The sequence below is a fragment of the Heterodontus francisci genome, chromosome 14 (genome assembly GCF_036365525.1).
Source record: "Heterodontus francisci isolate sHetFra1 chromosome 14, sHetFra1.hap1, whole genome shotgun sequence".
Lineage (NCBI taxonomy): Eukaryota > Metazoa > Chordata > Chondrichthyes > Heterodontiformes > Heterodontidae > Heterodontus > Heterodontus francisci.
The window spans coordinates 32,374,263-32,387,570 of record NC_090384.1 but is presented as its reverse complement, the minus strand read 5'-3'; the positions used below and the strand labels follow the sequence as shown (position 1 = coordinate 32,387,570).

Sequence of the window (13,308 nt, the reverse complement as noted above, 5' to 3'; positions counted from 1 at the left end):
ATCTTGAACTCTGGGTTTCGGAACTCGAGCGGCGGCTGGAATCACTGTTGGGCATCTGCGAGACAGAGGAGTACGTGGATAGCACGTTTAGAGAGGTGGTCACACCGCAGGTTAGGAGCATGCAGGCAAAGAGGGAATGGGTGACCGTCAGGTAGTCTAAGAGAACCAGTCAGGCAGTGCAGGAGGCCCCTTAGTTGAGGCTCTTGCTTGCTAATTGCTTGCTTCCATTTTGGATACTGGTGAGAGCGATGGTTCCTTGGGGGAGTGCAGCCAGAGCAAAGTCTGTGGAAGAGCAATAGTGATAGGGGATTAGATAGTCAGGGGACCAGACAGGCATTTCTGCGGCAGTAAACATGAATCCAGGATGGTGTGTTGCCTCTCTAGTGCTAGGGTCAAGGATGTCATGGAGCAGCTGCAGGACATCCTTCTGGGCGAGGGTGAACAGCCAGAGGTCGTGGTCCACATTGGTAACAATGACATAGGTAGGACGAGGGATGAGGTCCTGAAAGCAGATTTTAGGGAGTTAGGAAGGGAATTAAAAAGCAGGATCTGCAAAGCAGTAATCTCAGGATTACTCCCTGTGTCACATGCTAGTGAGCATTGGAATAGGAGGATTGATCGATAGAACCCGTGGCTGGAGAATTGGTGTAGGAAGGAGGGCATCAGATTTTTGAGGCATTGGGACCAGTTGTGGGGCAGGTGGGACCTGTACAAGATGGACAGGCTACACCTTAAGAGGACCAGAACTAACATCCTTGCAGGGAGGGTCTAAACTAGCTTGTCAGGGGGCTGGGAACCTGAGGGGTAGCTCAAATTGGAAGGAAGTAAAGCTGGTAACAGGAGGTAGAAAAGTAGCAAGTGACTTTCAAAGGCAGGAGAAACAAAGGCAAGCATCAACTAGGCTTAGAATGCAGAATGTCAAGAAGACAAGGTTAAGGGCACTCTACCTGAATGCACACAGCATTCACAACAAGGTAGATGACTTAAGGGTCCAAATAGAGGTAAATGGGCATGATCTAATTGCCATACATGGCTACAGGGTGACCAAGACTGGGAACTGAATATTCAAGGTTATTCGACATTTAGGAAGGACAGGCAAAAAGGAAAAGAAAGTGGTGTTGCGCTGATAATAAGGCACAGGATCAGTACATTAGTAAGGGAGGATCTCAAATCGGAAGAACAAAATGTGGAATCTGTTTGGGTGGAGCTAAGGAACAGCAAGGGGCAGCAAACATTAATAGGAGTTGTTTATAGGCCACTGAACACTAGTGGTAGTGTGGGGCATGACATTAATCAGGAGATTAGAGAAGCATGTAGCATGGGTAATACAGTAATCATGGGTGAATTCAATCTGCATATAGACTGGGTAAACCAAATGAGCACTAATGCTGTGGAGGACGGGTTTCTGGAGTCTGTTAGAGATGGTTTTCTAGAGCAGTATGTTGAGGAACTGACTAGAGAACAGGCTATTTTAGATCTAATATTATGTAATGAAAAAGGGCTAATTAATAATCTTGTTGTAAAAGAACCTTTAGGGATGAGTGACCATAATATGTAGAATTTTAGATTATATTTGAAAGTGCAGTAGTTCAATCTGAAGCCATGGTGATAAATTTGAACAAAGGAAATTATAAAGGTATCAGGGGCAAATTGGCTGAGGTGGATTGGGAAAATACATGAAAAGGAATGACGGTGCATAGATAATTGGATAGTCTTTACAGAAATATTACATAGTTTACAGCAACTATACATTCCTTCAAGGCACAAAAACCCCAAAAGTAAAGGCAGTCAACCATGGATAACAAAGGAAATTAAGGATTGTATAAGATTAAAAGAAAAGGCCTATAAAGTTGCCAGAAATAGTAAGGATTGGGAGGATTTTAAAATACAGCAAAGCTAGCAAAAATATAAAAATGGACTGTAAAAAGTTTCAATAGGTACGTAAAAAGAAATGTTTGGCTAAGACAACTGTGGGTCCATTACAGCCACAGTCAGGAGAATTTATAATGGGGAATAGAGAAATGGCAGAGAAGCTAAATGACTTTGTGTCTCTCTTCACTGAGGAAGATACAAGAAATCTCCCAGAATTAGACATCCAAGGGATTAGGGAGAATGAGGAATTGAAGGAAATTAGTATTAGGAAGAAGGCTGTATTGCAGAAATTAATGGGGCTGAAGTTTGATTAGTCCCCAGGACCTGATATTCTACATCCCAGAGTGTTGAAAGAGGTAGCTATGGAGATAGTGGATACATTGCTGATCATCTTCCAAAATTCTATAGATTCTGGAGCGGTTCCTGCAGATTGAAAGGTGGCAAATGTCACCTCACTGTTTAAGGAGGGAGGGAGAGATAAAACAGGGAATTACAGACCTGTGAGCCTTATATCAGTCATTGGGAAAGTGCTAGAATCTATTCTAAAGGATGTGATAAATGGACACTTGGGCAATGATCTGATTGGGCATAGTCAACACGGATTTATGAATGGGAAATCATGTTTGATGAACCTGTTGCAGTTTTTTGAGAACGTTACTAACAGAATTGATAAAGGGGAGCCGGTGGATGTGGTATACTAGGATTTTCAAACGGCCTTTAATAAAGTCCCCCACAGAAGTTTGGTTAGCAAAATTAAAGCACATGGGATAGGAGATAACATACTGGCATAGATTAAGGATTGGTTAACAGGCAGAAAACAAAGAGTGGGAATAAATGGGTCATTCTCGCGTTGGCAGGCTGTAACTAATAGGGTGCCGCTGGGATCAGTGCTTGGGCCTCAGCTGTTCACAATATATATCAATGATTTGGATGTGGGGACCAAATATAGTATTTCCAAATTCGCAGATGACACAAAACTAGGTGGGAATGTGTGTTGTGAGGAAGATGCAAAGCAACTTCAAGGAGATTTGGAAAGACTTCGTGAGTGGGCAAGAATGTGGCAGATGGAATATAATGTGAAAAAATGTGAGGTTATCCACTTTGGTAGGAGGAACAGATGTGCAGAGTATTTCTTAAATGGTAAAGAGATTAGAAAGTGTAGATGTACAAAGGGACCTGGGTGTAAAGGCCTGCTCAGGTCATGAAGAAAAACCCCGACCCGAACCCGACAGAACCACATTGGACCCAAGACCAACCCGGCCCGAGTCCTTCCATTTTTTCCCGTGCCCAACCCAACCCGACCACTGGAATGTTCCCTTTACCTGCCTTGTGACTCCCAATCTGCAGGAAGCTACAGCATGAGCATGTTGCATAGAGACACACACTGGCTCACTGCGTAGACTCAGAGTTTCCCTCCTTGACGTCCCGGACTCCCAGCTCAGGTAGGTATTTTACTTTTAACACTTGCCAGCAGAGCAAAATGCTGTGTGTATCCGACCCGGACCCAGCCCGACCAGAGCCGAAAAGTTGGACCCGGAAGAGCGAACCGACCCGACGCGAACGCAACACGTCGTTGGGTCCTGTCGGGCTCGGGTCGAGTAGCAGGCCTTTACCTGGGTGTCCTTGTCAATAAGTCACTGAAAGCTAACATGCAGGTGCAGCAAGCAATTAAGAAGGCTAATGGTATGTTAGCCTTTATCGCAAGAGGATTTGAGTACAGGAGTAGTGAAGTCTTGCTTCAATTGTATAGAACCTTGGTTAGACTGCACCTGCAGTATTGTGTGCAGTTTTGGTCCCCTTACCTTAGGAAGGATATTATTGCCATAGAGGGAGTGCAACGAAGGTTCACCAGACTTGTTCCCGCGATGAAGAGAGATTGGGGAAATTGGGCCTGTATTCTCTAGAGTTTCTAAGAATGAGAGGTGATCTCATTGAAACCTACAAAATAATTAAAGGGATAGACAGGGTAGATGCAGGTAAGATATTTCCCCTGGTTGGGGAGTCCAGAACCAGGGAACACAATTTCAAATTAAGGGGGAAGCAACTTGGGACCAAGACGAGGAGAAATTTCTTTACTCAGAGGGTTGTGAATCTTTGTAATTCTCTACCCCAGAGGGCTGTGGAAGCTCAGTCATTGAATATGCTTAAAGCAGAGATTGACAAATTTCTCAACACAAATGACATAAAGGGATATGAGGATAGTGTGGGAAAAAAGGCATTGAAGTGGATGATAAGCCATGATCATATTGAATGGCGGAGCAGGCTCGATGGGCTGAATGGCCTATTCCTGCTCCGATATCCCTATGTAAAACTTACAGTGACCATCATAATCAGGGAAATATTTGGAGTGACATTTAAGATTGGTGAGACTGCAAACCCATTCAACGTTCGGAACTGGAACTATTTTTCAGTGATTATATATATTGAAAAAGGCGATTATTTCGAAGAGTGAGTGAGTGTCGCTCACAAGAAGCAGTGCTCGGCAGGCCCGACAGTCATGAAATGGAGGAGCCAGTCTTGGAGAAAATGCATGGTGCAGTTTTTTATTTTATTTACAGCACTGGCATTAGTAGACAGTCAGTTTCCAAGGGGCTGTGGAGGTAGAGATATCATGTTTTTTTCTCCCCCCACTATCCCCCTGATTGGGTTCAATGACAGAGGACGTGTCGAAACCCTTGAATCTGACATTTCTCCACCATTAATGTTCTATGTAGGTCACTTCTATTTGAATTTGAACAATGCCTGCAAACCAATTGGAACAGTGGATCTGCTTGTTTTCGAGAAACAGGGGGTGAAGAAAAGACGAATAAGAGCCACTTACAGCAGGATAGCTGCAGAGATGGATGGGAACCATGCAGTTCATAAAGAACAGTGAGTCTGGTCACTTTCCATCCCATTTTGAAACTATGCATTGTGGAGTGTTTCTATCGAACTCAGCTCCGTGCGCTCTCCCTGCGGTTTCCCCCTCCTTTCAGGCACTGGTGTTTTGTTTAGGTTTTGTGTCTATTTCCTTTTGAAGCTTTTCCTCACCTGCTGAGCAAAGGCTTTGAGACTCTGAGCGATTCACTGTGGGCGAGCGCCTCAGCAACCGAACTGTCGCTAGAAATACGCTTCCTCTGGGAGGCTTTCTGCAAATCCAAAATTCTGCAATGGGAAGGGAAAAAAATCAGCTACGAACTGAAGATAGAGCAACTCAGAGTGAGGGAGTGTCTGAGCGAAAGAAAGAAAAGTTGGGAGAGAGAAAAGTGAGAGTGAGAGAGTGAGTGAGTTGATGAGAGAAAAAACTAGGGAGAGAGAGGGAGAGCGTGAGATTTAGAGGAGAGGAGCGAGAGCGACCAGGAGAGACTGAACTAGTGAAAGAAAAAGCTAGGGAGGGAGGGAGAGTGAGAGAGAGAGAGAGAGAGAGAGAGAAAAAGAGAGCGAGCAAGCAAAATTTAGAGGAGACATCTGCAGTTATGAACCTGATACTTAATTTTGTGACTAGTTTCTGGCCCCAGGCTACCTACAGCTTGCTAATAAGATTGAGAAAATGATTTCAAATGCTCCCTCAAAGACCCTGCATTCACCCCCTTCTCATTTGCTAAATTCTGCAGTTTTCAAAAACAGTCATAACTCTCCCAGACAGTAACTGCCAGGAGTGTCTATCCAGTTTGTTGTAAGGAAGTTTTCCCTTCTATCTTTCCCATACCATGCTAAGGAATGCAGTATAAGTAGAGCAAGGTTAGGTGATGGCCTTTTGTCAATCTCCCTGCGCTCCAGTCTGATAACTGACACGAGCAAACTCTCTGCAGCTCTTGTTGCTTTTAAGTTCATCAGTCGGACTCCTTGGAAGAAAAATAAAACCAGCCAGGACTCCCACTCCTGATTGCCATTTTGTGATTCCCTAATGGAATGGGCCCATGGGTGGACATTGGGCGATGACAGGGTAAGGCTGTGATGCCCACCATTGTCAAATAGACTGTTGACATGACTTTCAAGCTTACTCAGCAACACCAGCCACTTGGGCAAGGAACTTGAAAGCTGCCTACACCCATGGCACTGCATCTATCAGGAGATGTGTGCGCGTGTGGAGGGATGGGGTGAATAGGGATGACTCTGGGAAAAAAATAATCAGACACCTGGAAGGTGCTGCAGCCATCTCTGAATCACCAGAATGTGCAGTGTAACAAGAACAAGATGTACAGTCACGAGAGATCCTGTATGGTGATGAGTTGCCAGTCCAAAGTATTTTGGCATGGACAACTCCCTCTGCTTTAACACAAATATCCACCGAACAGGTCTGCCTGCAAGTGCAGTCTAACTGAGGAATGTAAGGAAGTGCAGGGAGCACTGAGAATGAAGGAAAATAACCCTGTGTGACTCAGTTGGTAGCACTCATGCCTCTGACTCAGGAGATTGTGGGTTCAAGGTCCACTCCAGATACTTGAGCATTCAGTTCAGACTGACACTCCAGTGCAGTACTGAGGGAGTGCTGCACTGTCAGACGTGCTGACTTTCGGATGAGACGTTAAACCAACTGTCCTCTCAACTGGATGTAAAAGATCCCATGGCACTATTTGGAAAAAAAAAAGCAGGGGAATTCTCTCCAAGGCTCTGGTCAATACTTATCATTTCACAAACATCAGTAAACACAGGTTATCACATTGCTCTTTGTGGGAGCTTGCTGTGCGCAAGTGGGCTGCTGTGTTTCCTACGTTACAACAATGACTACACTTCAAAAGCATTTCATTGTAAAGCACTTTTTGACATCCTGGGATCATGAAAGACACTTTATAAATGCAATATCTTTCTTTCTTTTAACCCTCTGTTCTAGTGCCATCACATTGCTGCAACACAAAACAAAGAGCGTGTTCAGTCTGACCAGAGGCCAAGCTTCCTCCTGGGTTGTAGCTGGCTGCGCAAGTCTTGTGCTACTAGAGATTGTGTCACTGGCGCAGGTCTCAATTAATACAAAGGCAATGACAGAGGGCAGCACAGTGGCGCAGTGGTTAGCACCGGAGCCTCACAGCTCCAGTGACCCAGGTTCAATTCTGGGTACTGCCTGTGTGGAGTTTGCAAGTTCTCCCTGTGTCTGCGTGGGTTTTCTCCGGGTGCTCCGGTTTCCTCCCACAAGCCAAAAGACTTGCAGGTTGGTAGGTAAATTGGCCATTATAAATTGCCCCTAGTATAGGTAGGTGGTAGGGAAATATAGGGACAGGTGGGGATGTGGTAGGAATATGGGATTAGTGTAGGATTAGTATAAATGGGTGGTTGATGGTTGGCACAGACTCGGTGGGCCGAAGGGCATGTTTCAGTGCTGTATCACTAAACTAAACTAAAACTAAAAAGAAGCACTGGGACCACAATTCTGAAAAAGAAAAAGGTTGCGTGTACCCAGAATTCATTTCCCACAGTTTGGAAGCCAGTTACCCTATTTTTGCTACATCCCCATGTGTGTGTGTGTGGAAGTGAATCCATTCATCCAGCAAGTCACAACGGCTTCTTCAGCAGCACCTCTTAAACCTGCTACCTCTACTACTCCATAGGATAAGGGAACAAGGTGCATGGGAACACCATCACCTCTAAGTTCTCCTTCAAGTCACACACATCTCAATTTGGGACATATATTGCTGTTCCTTCATTGTTGGGTCAAAAGCCTAGAATTCTCTATCTACCAGCACTGGGGAAGCATCTTCACCACACAGACTACAGGGATTTAGGACTGACCATCGCCTTCTCAAGGTCAACTAGGAATGAGCAATAAGTGCTGTTCTTGCCAGAAGAACCCACATCCTGAGAATTAAGTTTTAAATTTCCTAACTTTGCTGATGCTCAGGACTGGAGTTCATGAAACATCACCGACACTACTGCTGACTCTTACAAATACATTTACCTGGTACAAAGAATGCCTGGAACTGAATGAAAAGACAACACAGAAGCACAGGCAAAAGAATGACAGTACCTTTTTTTCACAGGAAAGGGGAAGCCAGAGTGTGAGGAGAAGAGAGACTTCTTGTGACATCTGGTAAGGGCTTCGCTGTCAGAGTGAGGGCTGGTAGGACTGAAGTGGGGGTGGGGGGAGGAGGAGGAGGAGGAGGGAAAGGATGACAGAAAGAGGAAAGAACACAGGAGAAAAACAAGGACAGTTTAACTGGAAGTTGCAAGATGTGACAGAAAATCAGATAAAAGGTAAGAAACAGGGATGAGGCTCAATGTCATTCACAAACCAGGCACAGGCACAGTTTCAACCTTCGCTGAATTTTCCTTCACCTCCTCCCTACCACCCTCATTCAAACCCATAGGTTTCTGATTCATTTATACACTGAACATTTGATCCAAGTGCAGGAGGGAATGTGACTGATTGAACCTGTGTGCAAGATGTATGAAATGATGAGCATGAATAGACCAGCTAGTGCATCAAGCCCACCCACACTCATGATGGTTGCAGCATCATGACTTAACGCTTCCTCCTCCCCTCACAGCCATGTAAACTCTTGGGAGAGGAAAAAATAAGTTATTGACTGCTCCATTTGGAAATCAGTACAACAATTTTGGGTGAGAATATCCAGTATATCAGTGTTTGGAAATTACACAGTTAGGCCTACATCTTGGAGGAAATTGCACATTAAAGTAAAACAGCTCATCAGTGTTTCGACCTGCTGCATCACAGAGTGGTAGAAATTGAAATCAGAGCTTGTAGTGCTCCTTATGGTGAGTTCCAGATGGTGCTAAGGGAGGAGGAGCCAAAGAGTGGAGACCTTTTACTGCCCTGCAGCCAAGGGAGAAAATCAAAATGGCTGCCTCCAGCACCTCTCACAGTGGCCAGCAGCTCTGCAGAGGCCTGAGAGCAGATCATTACTTGGTATAGCTTTCCACATGATAGTACCTCGGTCAGAGTTGGTGTCTTTGGAGGACGACAGGGAAGAGGCAATAAGGGATAATAAAGTGGCTGCCATGTCATGTCTGGTGGTGGAAGTAGTGAGCCTAAATATTTTTTAAAAATACATCCAATATCAAACTTAAGACAAAGCCTTGATGAAATCAGTTAAGGTTGTCAGGCAGCTCCAAAGAATCTCAGTATCCCTGGGCCAGTGGCAATGGTTCGCATGTTATAAAAAAGTGTCTCAAAGTCAGGGGCAGCTTCAATCACAGAATACTTACTTGCCGTAAAAAGAAAAGCTTAGGAATTCAAAATTCTGAGGGATTTTATAAGCTAAATGGGAGGGAAGGGAAACTTTCTCACTGGTTAGTGAGTTGGTAAGTAGCAGGTATCAATTTAAGATCATCAGCAGAAAAGCAAAGGGAGAGGTAGGGAGAACGGGAGGGCTGTTAGGACATGGAACACCCAGTCAGAAATAGTGAGGGAAACATCATAGCTTTTAAAACGGAAGGGGATAAATATTTGACCAAGAAGCATTTGAAAAGATATAGGGTAAGAGTAGAGGAATGGAATTAGGTGGAGAGCTCTTTCAGAGAGCTGGCACTGTTACAACGGGCTGAATGGACTCCTGTGGGGTAAAATTCTATAATCAAGTTTAATTATTAACCTCAATTCTTTATTTTTTAAAAATGGAAACAGGGTACTTTTGCAGCTAATCTTTGCAACATTTTCTCTGCAAACAATGGGTTCTTGAACAATGGTGGTGACCAGTGTAAAAGCATATAGTTAGGAAGAAGTCGCCACCCACTGTAACATTGTCACAACTCAGCACAGATAAACACAAAACTATTTTTTTACTGGTTCAGATGTGGCAGAGCTCTGCTGTACACCCTAAACCTGCAATGGCCTGTCACCATCTTATCAAGTGCTCACTCAGTAAGTTTTCCTGATGGCAAGCAGTTACTGAAAAAATATAGAAAAGTCAAAGAGAAATAATGAGCTAAAAGTCATACTACATCATTTCACATTACATGCTAGCTCCTAACAAAGCACCTGATTTTCATCTGGCATCAATCCACCACTTTCAAGAGGGGCACCACAGGTATCTGTTTCTATTAAGTTATGGAGGCGAGACAAAAGCTCCTTCCATTCTGCAAACGGAAGCTGAACCACTGTCTGTTATAAGGCTGACAGGCTGGAGAGAGACGGATCATTATATCTCTGATATTGAGTTCATGATTGCTGTGTGTTTTGTTTGAAATAGCTGCCACTTCCCTCTGTCATTTTACCAGGCACACCATGAGATAATTTTCAAATAACCAACCCAAAGAACAACTTTCAACAGGAGCAAATAAAAGGGATGTTGGCCACAGCCTCTGCTTTCATTCCTGGATTAAGAGCTGCTTTCAAATAGACATCCCATTTACATTCATGGTGTCTCGGGACACAGACTGTTTATGCAACGAGGCACTACAATCGTCAACTGCTAGTTTTTCCCCATCACCCCCCAAATGTGAGTGTTGTCAGTAACATTTAAGGAAGGTATGGGTGGAATTCCAAGCAATTAATTATAGAACACAATTAGCATAGTTCTTTTTTTAAACACTGCATTAAGTTCCTTGTGTAATGTAATGTATTCCCTTATCTCTCTCCCACATATAAACATGTTACATACAATGTTGTTACATAGAGACACAGCTTCCCTAGGGAAATACTAATTAATGATATCTGCAAGGAATTAAATTCTTGTATATTCAGCAGGGAACTAGTCAGCTCTCTTACCTTGGAACAGGTGATAATGGCGGTGAAGAAGAACAGGATGGGAAGGTGAACGAGCCAGGTGAGTCAACCAAATCAGGCATTCCTGGGGATGTCCCCACGGTTTCTGTGATTACAAGTTCTGGGTCCAGGATGAAGAGTTCATCTTGGGAAATGTCAGTCACATAATGCAAGTGTTCCTGAAAGGGAATGCAGAGAAAGTAACTATTTAAGTTCACAACTGTGCCTAAAAGAAAAAGGAAAGAAAGTGTTGCATGTATATATTATCTTTCACAACCTACGAATGTCCCAAAGTGCTTAACAACCGATTAAGTACTTTTGAAATGTTGTCAATGTTGCAATCTAGGAAATGCAGCAGCCAATTTGCACATAGATAGCTCTCACAAGCGGCAATAAAATAAATGACCTCATAATTTATTTTTAGTAATGTGATGAAAATGGCCCTGCTCCTCTTCAAATAGTGCAGTGGATGCCGCGACATTGAGTAAATTTAAGGATGAAATAGACAGATTTTTAATTAGTAATGGGTTGAAGGGTTATGGAGAACGGGCAGGAAAGTGGAGTTGAGGCCGAGATGAGATCAGCCATCAGTATTGAATGGCGGGGCAGGCTCGAGGGGCTGAATTGCCTACTCCTAGTTCTTATGTTCTTATGAGAGAGCTTTTACGTGCACGTGAGAGAGTAGGCAGAGTTTTCGTTTAACATCTCATCCAAAAGACGGCACTTCTGACAATGCAGCATTCCTTCCATACCACACTGACGTGTCAACCGAGATTTTTGTGCTCAAGTCGCTGGAATGAGACTTGAACCCACATCCTTCTGACTCAGATGTGAGATTGCTACTGACTCAGCCATGGCTAGACATCTAGATACCAGTCTAAACTGAGCTCTGCTCTTAAGAGTCATTACAGCTGCTAGTAACTCATTCCATTCAGAGAATCATAGAATGATACACCACGAAGGTTGGCCATTCTAATAAATCTCTTTCTAAGGCCTTGTCATCCTTTCTAAAGTGTGGTGCCCAGAATTGAACACAATACTCCAGCTGAGGCCTAACCGTGCTTTATCAAGGTTTAACATAACTTTCCTGCTTTTGTACTCTATTCCTATTAATAAAACCAACAATCCTATACATTTTAAAATGGATCCATTCCATTTGACCTTTACTTTTAATTGCATCATTGTTCTATCTTCCAGGTACTGGCATCACTTATCCCTTCAGTATTCAGACTGCTGGCTCCTAGCATGATTTACAATGTACCATAGCTACAGTAGTGCTTCTGTGGGTTAGGTTCTGCTACTCTTCCCTGTTCTAAGTCTCTCTAAGCCTTGCATCACTTCACCACCCTTACCCCAATCAAGATGGCAAGTTGTTGACTTGCTCCCAGGGTTCTGATGACATTGGTCCAGAGGTTCCTGCGCGTACATCCCTGGTTATTGTGCTTTTCAATATTTTCACCAACCCCCCAACCCTGTGGCTCAGATACCTTGTTCCACTCTGCGGACCCACAACACAGCTGAGGTCAGGTGCACCATACAAAAATAGGGGAAATGGGTTTTGAACCCATAAACTGGAACTCTGCTGTGAAGGAGACCCCGATATTTATTAACTGGACAGTAATGGAGTTCAAATTTGTTTATGATCCTGTCATCGCCTACTGTCTAACACCTGCTTCTGATGTGCCTGATGACCAGACTGTCAAATACATGGCCATAAACCGAACCCATTTATATTACTATGAGAAGTCATTTTGCCTCAGCCAGACTATTAATGAGTCATTTACTAGAAGATACAGGAACAGATCCTATTGTCTGTTTCAGTGTCATTGACACAATTGAAAATGTCCAATTCACAGCGATCATGCACTTTATATGTGATGGTAAAGTAGAATTCCCTCCCTAATCTTCTCCATCTCTCTCACCTTTAAGACATTCCTTTAAACCTACCTCTTTAAACAAGCTTTTGGCCACCTTCCTAATGACTCCTCCTTTGGCTCAGTGCCAATTTTTGGCCTGATTTACACTCCTGTGAAGTGCCTTGAGAAATTCTGCTACATTAAACTTGCTATAGAAATGGAAGCCATTGTTGTTATTGTTACCACTGAGAGCTAGAGTGGATAGAAGAGAAAAAAAACTTCCAATGATATAGTGCCTCATCACATTCAAAACTCTTCAGATCCAGTGTAATATGTTTGAAGTGCTGGCGTTGTTTAGTAAGCAAATCAATAGAAATTTATATCAGGTCAATTCTGCTTGTGGGTTAGATGTGGAGTTAGAGTCACAGTTTCTAGATCACAGAACATAGGAAGAGGAGCTTGCCCTTTTCAGATTATGCTGATCTCACAGAAGGAGAAGTTTGCAGAAAACTGGGCAATCGCAATAATTGACACAGGGTCTCCAGGGTGCTGCTTCTATCAGCCTCCAAGACCTTCTCTCATACCCTATTGATCTTGGTATCACTGACAGGGGCCCTCTACTGGGGACTGGTTCGATAAATAAGACTAGCTGCAGTTGTCTCTGTCTGAAGAGGCAGTCTCTAGAGAAAGCACTGCCCTTGAGAGCCATATAAACAACAGGGGGTCCGAGGCAGCCATATTCACTGGTGTGTAAAAGTGAATCATTGCCACTTTTAGCTCAATGGTCTGCAGAATTCATAGAATTGTCAGCACAATAGGAGACTATTTAGCCCAGCATGCCAACCCTTTTGGAAGAGCTATCCAATTACCTCATTTTACCCGTAGTCTGGCAAATTTTGTCAGGACAGCTATATAGCCAATTCCCTTTTGAAGGTTTCTGTT

General features: G+C 43.6%; 1 protein-coding gene across 7 annotated transcripts in view; it reads right to left on the bottom strand.

Moving 5' to 3' along the window:
- The window catches only part of dgkza (diacylglycerol kinase, zeta a), a 656,642-nt gene that overhangs the window by 125,712 nt on the left and 517,622 nt on the right, over positions 1–13,308 (bottom strand). For 6 of the 7 annotated variants that reach the window (XM_068045966.1, XM_068045967.1, XM_068045963.1 and 3 more), the window contains 2 exons: positions 10,514–10,689; positions 4,903–5,016 (listed from right to left, as the gene is read on the bottom strand). In XM_068045966.1, the coding sequence (XP_067902067.1) occupies positions 4,903–5,016; positions 10,514–10,689 (290 nt within the window). The remainder of the gene's footprint in view (positions 1–4,902; positions 5,017–10,513; positions 10,690–13,308) is intronic. The other variant, XM_068045962.1, reaches the window with a different exon arrangement.